Here is an 11,443-nt window from a genome sequence, read left to right on the forward strand (position 1 = left end):
GTCAGAGGCCGTGGTCCTGGGCGGGGTGAGACACCACCTGCTGATGAGGGAGCAGGGGAACGCCGCAGAGCTACACTCCCTAGGTTCATGTCTGAAGTTACTGGGACTCGTGGTAGAGCACTGTTGAGGCCAGAACAGTGCAAACAGGTGATGTCGTGGATTGCCGACAATGCTTCGAGCAATTTGTCCACCAGTCAGTCTTCCACGCAGTCCACCCATGTCACCGAAATCGGCACTCCTCCAGCTCCTGCACCTCAGCCTCCTCCCCCCCAGTCTGCCCCCTCCCATGAAAATTTGGCATTTGAACCGGCATACTCTGAGGAACTTTTTTTTGGACCCTTCCCACAGTCACAAACCACTTGTCCGGTTGCTGCTGAGCAATTTTCCGATGCCCAGGTTTTCCACCAGTCGCAGTCTGTGGGTGATGATGACCTTCTTGACGTAGTGGAAGAAGTGTGTAAAGAGGTGTCCGACGATGAGGAGACACGGTTGTCAGACAGTGGTGAAGTTGTTGTCAGGGCAGGAAGTCCGAGGGGGGAGCAGACTGAGGGATCGGAGGATGATGAGGTGACAGACCCAAGCTGGGTTGAGAGGCCGGGTGAACACAGTGCTTCTGAGACGGAGGAGAGTCCTCGACCAGAACAGGTTGGAAGAGGCAGTGGTGGGGCCAGACGGAGAGGCAGGGCCAGAGCAGGTGCATCAGCGCCAAATGTGTCACGTAGTGAAGCTCCCGTGGCGAGGGCTCCCGCGGCGAGGGCTAGATTTTCAGAAGTCTGGAGGTTCTTTAAGGAAACACCGGATGACCGATGGACTGTGGTGTGCAACCTTTGCCAAACCAGGATCAGCAGGGGTTCCACCACTACTAGCTTAACTACCACCAGTATGCGCAGGCATAAGAATGCTAAACACCCCACTCAGTGGCACCAAGCCCGTTCACCTCCGGCCGTGCACACCACTGCTCCTTCCCCTGTGTCAGCTGATAGTCAGCCCCCTGCCCAGGACCCTGGCACAAAAACCCCATCGTCGCCTCCACGATCCTCCACAGCATCCACCAGCGTTCAGCTCTCCATACCCCAGACGCTGGAGCGGAAACGTAAATATAGTGCAACCCACCCGCACGCCCAAGCCCTTAATGTCCACATCTCCAGATTGCTTAGCCTGGAGATGCTGCCCTATAGGCTAGTAGAGACCGAGGCCTTTCGCAACCTCATGGCGGCGGCCGCCCCTCGGTATTCGGTCCCCAGCCGCCACTACTTTTCCCGATGTGCCGTCCCAGCCCTGCACCAGCACGTGTCAGACAAGATCATCCGTGCCCTGACCAACGCCGTTTCTGACAAGGTCCACCTGACTACGGACACGTGAACGGGTGCTGCCGGGCAGGGCCACTATATATCGCTGACGGCACATTGGGTTAACTTGGTGGAGGCTGGGACCGAGTCTGACCCTGCGGCTGGTCATATACTGCCGACGCCGAGGATTGCGGGGCCTACCTCGGTCCAGGTCTTTCAGGCCTACTATGCCTCCTCCTCCTCCCACCCCTCCTCCACCTCCTCCTCCGAACTACCATCCGTGGGCATGGCGCCATCAGTCGCTAGCTCTAGGCACAGCAGCAGTGCTGTCGCTAAGCGACAGCAGGCGGTGCTCAAACTGCTGAGCCTAGGCGATAAAAGGCACACCGCCCAAGAGCTATTACAGGGCATCACGGCGCAGACTGATCTGTGGCTTGCACCGCTGAACCTGAAGCCAGGCATGGTTGTGTGTGACAACGGCCGTAACCTGGTGGCGGCTCTGCAACTCGGCAGACTGACACATGTGCCATGCCTGGCCCATGTGTTAAATCTGATAGTTCAGCGTTTCCTCAAGACATACCCCAATCTGTCTGATTTGCTCACGAAGGTGCGCCGCATCTGTGTGCATTTCAGGAAGTCCAGCACAGATGCTGCCACTCTCAGGGCAGCGCAGCGCCGCCTCCAACTGCCCGCTCACCGACTGTTGTGCGACGTGCCCACGAGGTGGAATTCAACATTAACCATGTTATCCAGAGTTTACCAGCAGCGCAGAGCGATTGTAGACTGCCAGATGTCAACTTCCACCAGAACTGGTAGTCAGGTCAGTCAGCTTCCTCAAGTCTACAATGAGGAGTGGACGTGGATGTCTGATATCTGTCAGGTGCTGAGTAACTTTGAGGAGTCAACACAGATGGTCAGTGGCGATGCCACCATCATCAGCCTCACCATCCCGCTGCTTGGCCTGTTGAAAAACTCTCTGATCAGCATGAAGTCGGAAGCTTTGCGCTCGTCACAAGAGACGGGGGAAGAAGATTCCCTTGTTGATAGCCAAAGCAACCTTAGGTCTGTTTCTCAGCGCATATCGGAGGAGGTGGAGGTGGAGGAGGATGAGGAGGAAGAGGAGGAGAATGTTGGCGAGACACAAGAGGGGACCATTGTTGAGTCCTTCACTGTTCAGCATGTATGGGCAGAAGAAGAGGAGTTGGAGGAGGAGGAAATGGACAGTCAGGCCAGCGAGGGCAGTGAATTCTTACGCGTTGGTACTCTGGCGCATATGGCAGATTTCATGCTAGGCTGCCTATCCCGTGACCCTCGCGTTCAAAGAATTTATTCCAGCACCGATTACTGGGTATTCACTCTCCTGGACCCACGGTACGAGCAAAATCTTTCCACTCTCATCCCTGGAGAGGAAAGGAGTGTGAGAATGCATGAATACCAGCAGGCCCTAATGCACAAGCTGAAACACTATTTCCCTTCTGACAGCGCTAGCGGCAGAGTGCGTAGTTCTGCGGGACAAGTAGCGAGGGAGAGTAGGCGAGCAGGCAGCTTGTCCAGCACTGGCAAGGGTACGCTTTACAAGGCTTTTGCCAGCTTTATGTCACCCCAGCAAGACAGCAAGACACTGTCACCTGTCCCCAGTCTCGGCAGAGTAGGGCTGATCTTTACAGTAAGATGGTGAGGGAGTACGTAGCTGACCATACCATCGTCCTAAATGATCACACAGCTCCCTACAACTACTGGGTTTCAAAGCTGGACATGTGGCACGAACTGGCGCTGTACGCCTTGGAGGTTCTTGCCTGCCCTGCCGCTAGCGTCTTGTCCGAGCAGGTTTTCAGTGCAGCTGGTGGCATCATCACCGATAAGCGTACACGCCTGTCGACTGACAGCGCTGACAGGCTGACGCTTATTAAGATGAATAAAGCCTGGATTTCTCATAATTTCCAATCTCCACCAGGTGAAGGAAGCTCAACCTGAATAATTTATGCACTCCTTCTCTTCCTCATTTTCCTCCTTCTCCTCCTCTTTGTACAGTAAAGCAGAGGAAACTGGCTATTTTTTGACAGGGCCCACTGGCTCTAGCTATAGTACTTTATGCATTTAATTTTTCTGGAGGGCCACCTACCCGGTCCTCTGTTTTAAACATTTTTTGGGAGTGCCACATACAGGCACTCAATCTATTCAATTTTTCTGGAGGGCCACCTACCTGCTCCTCTGGTTTGAAAACTTTTTTGGACTGCCACATACAGGCACTCAATCTATTTCATTTTTCTGGAGGGCCACCTACCTGCTCCTCTGGTTTGAAAACTTTTTTGGACTGCCACATACAGGCACTCAATCTATTTCATTTTTCTGGAGGGCCACCTACCTGCTCCTCTGGTTTGAAAACTTTTTTGGACTGCCACATACAGGCACTCAATCTATTTCATTTTTCTGGAGGGCCACCTACCTGCTCCTCTGGTTTGAAAACTTTTTTGGACTGCCACATACAGGCACTATCCAAATTAAATTGTCTCCATAGCAGCCTCCACACGTTGTCTCCATTGCTACCTCCAAAAGTCGTCCATATAGCTGCCTCCATACATCGTCCCCTTATCAAACGAGGTGTGTCAGGCAGAAATTTGGGTTGTTTTCATGGATTCCACATCAAAGTTGTTAACTTTGTCGCCACCCTGCTGTGTTATCCACAAAATATACTGGCAAACTTTTACCATTTAGGGATATTATTTCAGCGCTTCTTGCGCATCTGTTTACATTCCCCTCACCCGCCATATCCCAAACTTATAAGAACGCTACTACACTTAACTTGGTGCAGGCTGGGACCGAGTCTGACCCTGGGGCTGGTCATATACTGCCGACGCAGAGGATTGCGGGGCCTACCTCGGTCCAGGTCTCAAAGGCCTACTATACCTCCTCCTCCTCCCACCCCTCCTCCACCTCCTCCTCCTCCGAATTACCATCCGTGGCCATGGCGCCATCAGTCGGTAGCTCTAGGCTCAGCAGCAGTGCCGTCGCTAAGCGACAGCAGGCGGTGCCCAAACTGCTGAGCCTAGGCGATAAAAGGCACACCGCCCAAGAGCTATTACAGGCCATTCCACATCAAACTTGTTAACTTTGTCGCCACCCTGCTGTGTAATCCACAAAATATACTGGCAAACTTTTATCATTTACCGATATTATTTCAGCGCTTCTTGCGCATCTGTTTACATTCCCCTCACCCGCCATATCCCAAACTTATAAGAATGCTACTACACTTGATCTTATACAAAAGGTTCTTAGAAGTGCTGTTTGGGGAGTAGCCTAGAGACAGGGGCTTGGATTGGCGAAAGCTCGCCTGGCAGCGGAGCGCCAGCTCCATGCCAAGATCCAACTAACATAGTTTTAACTGCAGCACCTTTAATCTACTACTAGTTCACTGCCTCCATACATGGTCCCCTTATCAAACGAGCTGTGTCAGGCAGAATTTTGGGTTGTTTTCATGGCTTCCATGTTAAGTTTGTCGCCACCCTGCTGTGTAATCCACAAAATATACTGGCAAACTTTTATCATGTACCGATATTATTTGAGCGCTTCTTGCTCACCTCCTTTGGTTCCTCTCTGCCACCCATTGGTTTGAAGCCTGAGTCCATTTAGGGTATGTCGCCATGCCACTCTCTAGCCTGCCGCTGCTGCCGCTGCCTCTGCATGCCGTCCCCTATAGTGTCAGGGTCCATTATTGGATGTTTTAGATGCTATCTAGCTTCATTCTGTCACTCTGTCATGGCCATGCTGTTGCCCATAATTTTGGCATAATGGTGCGATTAAGCAGCCTCAGAGGCATCCATGCATGCTGCCCCTGCTGTTTCCTGTCCATTTCCGTGGTGTTTCCATCCTTTGCTGAGGTTCCCAGGTGTTTGGCCAAGCTTCCCTGTGCAGAGCCTTGGTCCCCTTGAAAAATGCTTGAGTCTCCCATTGACTTCAATGGGGCTCGTTATTCGAGACGAGCACTCGAGCATCGGGAAAAGTTAGTCTCGAATAACGAGTACCCGAGCATTTTAGTGCTCGCTCATCTCTAGTTAACTCCTTCTGTATGATACCTCGTCTACTGTAGGTCTGTGATCCTATAAAAAACTATTGTTCTGCTAAGAGGTGGTGGATAGCTATTAGCAAACATTTATTTTTTAAAAGTAAACTGTTTATTGTTTTACTTATTGTTATTTGTATTATTCATTAACCTTTTGGGAATATTTAAGACAGATTTAAGAGCTTATTAGCAAAATGCAGTGCCTCGTTCCACTTTATGGTCAGGTGAATCTGCATATACATGAATCTAACAAATGAATCATGTGCAGCAGCTTCTTTACATCCAATAGTATATATCATTGTTGTTAATTGCCTTAAATGAGATCATCTCTGTGTACAGTAGCACTTACAGGTCTCGGGAAATTGGTATTGCCTTGTCAGTTCATTCAAGGTCATTCACTGCCTCATCAAGAGAAGGCTTGGCTTGTTAATTTGTAATCTGCCTAGATCTCTGCAGCAGTAAAATAGTTAATAAAATCTCATGCAGCACAAAATATTTGATAGCCATTTGTCATTGTATGCAATTTGGTCAATTAAATATTCTTTTTCTTTCTTAAGGGTCAAATATTGGCTACGTGTTTGTTCATCTGAAATTGCTGATATGTATTCTTTTCGTAATAATAATAAAGCAGGAGGTTCCTGGGTGCTTTATCTTTCTAATATTTAAAGTCCACTCCTCTGCTTTTCCTCACCTCCCCTCCCTCTTCTCACATACTCTTGCATTAAGAGATGAGTGTCTCAGTTTCCATTCAAGCACTTTGAACATATGCAGGATCTCACTGTTCTGGCATCCGAAACACCACATCCAGCTCCCAGTGGACCATCCTTTCAGGATCACATCTGCTTCAGGAGTTATGTCTTCACAAGTGAATAACCTATCTTATTCCAGAGTTATTCTAATTTTCCCAGGATTTTATTAACTAAATACATACAAGATCCGGAGATCCAGGCTGGAGTCATCTGCTGAGTTCTTAAAGAAGCAGTCTGTCTTCTGATAGATTAGGGGGTGCATTTTGTTTCATTTATGCATTGGAAGACTACAGTGGTCTGGTGCTCTCTAACCTAAAGGAACTAAAGCCCCTGATGTACTGATGGTCACAAAGTACAATCTAATGGTATAGAGAGATGAGACCGGATGATATCAACCCTCGAACAGGACTGGTGGTAGCCTTGGTGAGCATTTTCCTTGTATTTGGCTTTATGTTTACAGTTTCGGGGTTCAAGGGGGAGACTCTGGGATCCATCCCACTTATTGCTATAGGGCCAGCTATATTTCTTCCTGGTGTGGCAGCTATTACTCTAACTAGAAGAACTGATGGCTGTACTAAGTGGCCCTATAAATACTGTACCTGCTGCTGCAAGAAGGGGAAAGATAAAGAAAATGTGGAGCTCCTGAAGACTCCATCAGACAAGGAGTCTGGCAAAGGGAGTTCTAATGAGTTGGATAAAAAAGCAGAAAAAAAGGAAAAGGAAGAAGAATGTGATCCCAGCAAAATCACCACAATAGGGGATTCAAGGACGCTCAACACAAAGGTGGATGGAGATGAGATGATGAGGTATCTGGACAAGTGCTATTCAACAAATACATTACCTGGAGGAGTGGAAAACCACAACACTTGTCCTGTGTTTGAGAAAAAGTACACCCCAGACAGAATCATCTACACCGTCACAGAGGAGAAAGTTACTCTTGACCCTAGAGATAGTGATGCAGCAGCTAACCCCAAAGGGGGGGATAATTCCTATAACAGGTATTGCTGTTACGTAAAGACCACAGAAGTGACCTGGGACCAAGAGACAATTGTCTAAAACCTAATTGCACATAGAGATTTATATTGTACTAGAATGTTTTTGCACTGCATGACAGATCCAGGCTCTGTTATATAAAACAGCCCAGGTACCAATACTCCACAGCTTCCTGCCAAGTGGTTGCTGCAGACCAGCATGTCTAAGATCATGGGTCACCTGTTTCCTTTGTGATCATTCTGGCCAATTGTTTGACGTCTGAACACAGTGCCTTCATATAGAGCTGGACAGGTGTGATCAGCTACAGGACAATGAGCACAGAGAAAAGCTCAGGCAGAATGCCGTGTACACAGTTGATCCTCTAGTGCACTAAAATCCATTGTCTGTGGCTAACTAATAAGTTGCTGTAACAACAGTTTCTTTTTATAAATCATGTATAACCCAAAATATTAGGTTACACATGGAGAAACAGGTACTCATATACGTTCCTGGTAACTGAATATGACCTAGCTTAGCACTGCAATTATCTAACATTACATATGTGCTGAGATATAGAATTATCCTCAATTATAAAAAGTCTGAAGTTAACCCCTGAGCTGCTGCTGCTGCTAGTGTCTGGTTACAGAGTGATAGGAGGGCTATTCTTTAGAGCGAGTTTTTAATATGTTGTGTAAAATGATATAGTCATTTTATTTATTGTTGACATGCATTTTTAATATTCTATTTATTATGTTTTCTATTAGTTGTGTTAAGAAACCGAGCACACTTTTAATTGATAAATAAAATAAACCTTTTCAATTATGTCTATTGTAATATTCTATCTTGATTTCTCCATAGTAACTTATTTAGGTCACTAACAAGACTCCCTATTAGCCTCCAATTGCAACCCTGTATTAATAAACTATAAATCATGTTATAAGAATAGAGGACCCAGAATTAGGAAAAATGTGATATATTATAACACTTAATACATTCTGACTTATTATATGATTGATCTGTATATCACTTTTGGAACATATTAAAAATATTTCTGGTATTCTGCATTAACAGGCTGGAGCAAGGTGGCATTTTTTATGTTTCCTTCCTAAGACTAAATTTGCATCCTCTAGAATTAATATTGACTATGTATTTAAACCTATTGTTTGTAAAGTATAGGCTACTCAATGAACAGTAAAATATATTGCTTGCATATATGCTGTGGAATTGGTTGCACTGTTTTATTTCAGGTTTGATACATTTTTAATAAATCTTGGAAGGGCTATGCTTTAACGTAGCTACTTGCCAGAACCTGTGAGTAGTACTTAATACAGAACATGGTTTAATCTTACACATTTATAATAGCTTTTGTATGAGTTTTCAATATGCTGGCTTCACCTCATCAATCCTTGAAGGTCTTCTAAAATAAATTGTTTCTTAGACCTCTGGCTATGAAAAGATTAATGTCAAAAAGTTGACTAAGCTTTCAAAACGGGTAAAGGGGAAAGTTCAGCTCTGCCCATCTCACTTGGGGGAGTGAGAGAACAGAGGTAGAAATCACTGACCTTCAAGAGTAATGTGCATAGGGATTGGGACATTAGGTTACAGGGAGCTGGATGGAACACAAATATGCGAAATATATAATACTGACACATTTTCCATTCTTAAACTGGCAATATATATCATATAGATGTTTTAGGGTTCTTTGCATGGTGCACCTTGGATCATCAGGCATAATCTGTTTTATGTATTTGTTGCATTAGTTTAGGGCTGAAGGTGTCTAGTCATCATTGACAGAGAAATTACATAGATGTTTATCAATGTTTTCGCAGTTATCTTAAATGTATGGAAGTATGACATTATATTTTTTAATATATTCACAAGGACTGTAGTTCCTCCTCCTAGCCAAATCATTCCAGGTTATAAAAGAAAAAAATAGGATTATAATTTATTGAATCTTTACAAACAGGTGTTCACCAAAGGGTAGCACTGTTTTACATGTCTTGGATACATATCAAGGAAAAGAGTTTTGTACTGTGTTAGGGTACATACACACAGTGGTATGCCCGCCGTGCGGGCATACCGCCGTGTGCTGGAGAGGAGAAGGAGGCAGCCCCTCCTCCCTCCATAGAGAATAGCGGCGCACGGCCGCACACACGCCAAAAGATAGAGCATGCTCTATCTTTTTGCGGTGTGCCGGCCGGATCATGTGTGGCACCGCATCTGCGCCGCGCCGCTATTGCCGTTTATGGGGACGTACATGCGGCCGCAAATTTGCGGCCGCATGTACGTCCCCGCAGACGGCCATGTGAATGTGCCCTTAGACAGTCAGATAGGTCAAATAAAGTAACCTTCTTGAGATTGGGATACCTTTTAGTGGTTAACTGAAATAAAAGATGAAGGGGCCTAAGCTGTCCCAAAAAATTGCTTACAACATTTTATATTTCAGTTAGCCATTAAAAGGTATCACAATCTCAAGAAGTTTACTTTATTTGAGCTATCAAAAGCAAAAGGAATTGGATGCATATGTTGTCTTACATAAATTAAAACTATGCTAAATAATTAAGCATTCCCAGGCAGTGTCATAATAATAGCGTATCCTGGGGTAAACTCAGGCTATAAACTATATATAATATATGAAGGGTGTGTCCCTAGAATTATTTTATCTGGTGCGCCCAAGGAACCCTGCTCACATGTTTGGTGGTAATGGTTGTACATATTGCACATAGTAGTGAGGTTAATTTGACTAGAGGTGGTATTTATTATTATTGAGCTCTGTTACGGTCCTCATATGTATCATGTGACCCAAATAATATTCTTCACCTAACACATTGATGGGAATTTATCACAACTCGTGTACTTATTTGTGCACCAAAAAAGTTGCAGTTGTCTGTAATTGCACAATTTACTTAAGCAAAATTGACATATGTCTGTAATTGCACCATTTTTGCTTCAATTCTGGTGCAGAAAATTGCACTATTACAGACAAGCAACTTTTTGGGCACATAAAATGCACATCAGTTGTGATAAATGTCACCAATGTCTTATTTGTTGACTTCTTGTCCACAGATAAGATGTAGTGGGAATTAAAAGTGATGTGTTATATATATGATGAGTATATCAACATAAGGAAAGAAAAAAGTACCAGGTATTTTAAAACTAGCAGGTGCACCTACTTCTTCACAGATAGTGTCTGAGAACACATGGAGGCATATGCCTGCCAGTATGGGTACTGTGGGGCAACTGGGTCTTGGTCACTGCTGGCGCTGTGCTGCAGAAATAGATCATTGTATGATATGTGAATGTCCGGTTCAGTTATTTTTTTTCTCCCAATGTTGGTTTATATCTAAGTATATAATTCAAAGATAAAGTATAAGGATATTGTCCTTGAAATTAAAGTACATTACCACAAGAAAAATGGAAAAAAGTTTTTCTGGGAATGCTCTTTAACCCCTTCCCAATGCGCGCCGTACTAGTGCATGGTGCATGGAGAGGGATCGCGGGGCGAGCCCTCTCCATAGCCGGTAAGACTTTGCTGCATATTGCTATCGCGGGTGCTTTCACGTCGCCGCCATCTGGCTGCGGATCGTTACTCCTCGATGACATCACAGGGAGCGGCGATCCGTTGCCATGACAGCTTCGGGTCTCACGAAGGCCTGAAGCTGTCTCGTTTTAACCCATTCATTATAATGTGCTATCAGCACATTGTAATAAATGAGAAGTAAAGTCCCCATGTACTGCCATATTGCAGTATGGCGGTGTATGGTAGGATCGATCAGACAATCTAGGGTTAAAGTACCCTAAGGAGTCTGAAAAATAGTAAAAGTAAAAATAAAAAAAGTAAAAAAAAAATGATAAAAACCTAAAAATTTAAATCACCCCCCTTTCCCTAGAACTGAAATAAATATTAATAAACAGTAAAAATCATAAACACATTAGGTATCGCCGCATCCGAAAACGCCCGATCTATCAAAATATAATAACGTTTTTTCACTGCGTTTAACTCCGTAATGGAAAATAGCGTCCAAAGTCGAAAATGGAATTTTTTTTGCCATTTTGAAAAATATAAAAAAATTAATAAAAAGTGATCAAAAGGTCGCACAGTCCTAAAAATTATAGCAATGAAAATGCCATCAAAAGTCTCTAAAAATGACATCACCCCCAGCTCCGTACACCAAAGTATGAAAAAGTTATTGGTGCCAGAAGATGGCAAAATCTCCCCAAAAATTTTTTTACAGGAGGTTTTAATTTTTTTAAATGTATGAAACCATTATAAAACCTATACAAATTTGGTATCCACGTAATCGTACCGACCCAAAGAATAAAGTGCGCACAGTGAAAGCTGTAAAATCCAAGCCCACAAGAAAACATCGTAA

The 11,443-nt window shown here is 44.8% G+C and overlaps 1 protein-coding gene across 1 annotated transcript; it reads left to right on the forward strand.

Annotated features, from left to right (window-relative positions):
- Positions 1-6,001: 6,001 nt before the first annotated feature.
- TMEM215 (transmembrane protein 215) lies at positions 6,002-7,892 on the forward strand. The gene has a single exon (XM_072126534.1). It carries the CDS (start codon positions 6,474-6,476, stop codon positions 7,152-7,154), a length of 681 nt encoding a protein of 226 aa, XP_071982635.1. The 5' UTR covers positions 6,002-6,473; the 3' UTR covers positions 7,155-7,892.
- Positions 7,893-11,443: the final 3,551 nt, after the last annotated feature.

This window comes from Engystomops pustulosus, chromosome 1 (genome assembly GCF_040894005.1).
Source record: "Engystomops pustulosus chromosome 1, aEngPut4.maternal, whole genome shotgun sequence".
NCBI lineage: Eukaryota > Metazoa > Chordata > Amphibia > Anura > Leptodactylidae > Engystomops > Engystomops pustulosus.

Bases quoted from the DNA above. Each gene is read 5' to 3' on its own strand.
- TMEM215 (XM_072126534.1), top strand. From the start codon at position 6,474: ATGAGACCGGATGATATCAACCCTCGAACAGGACTGGTGGTAGCCTTG.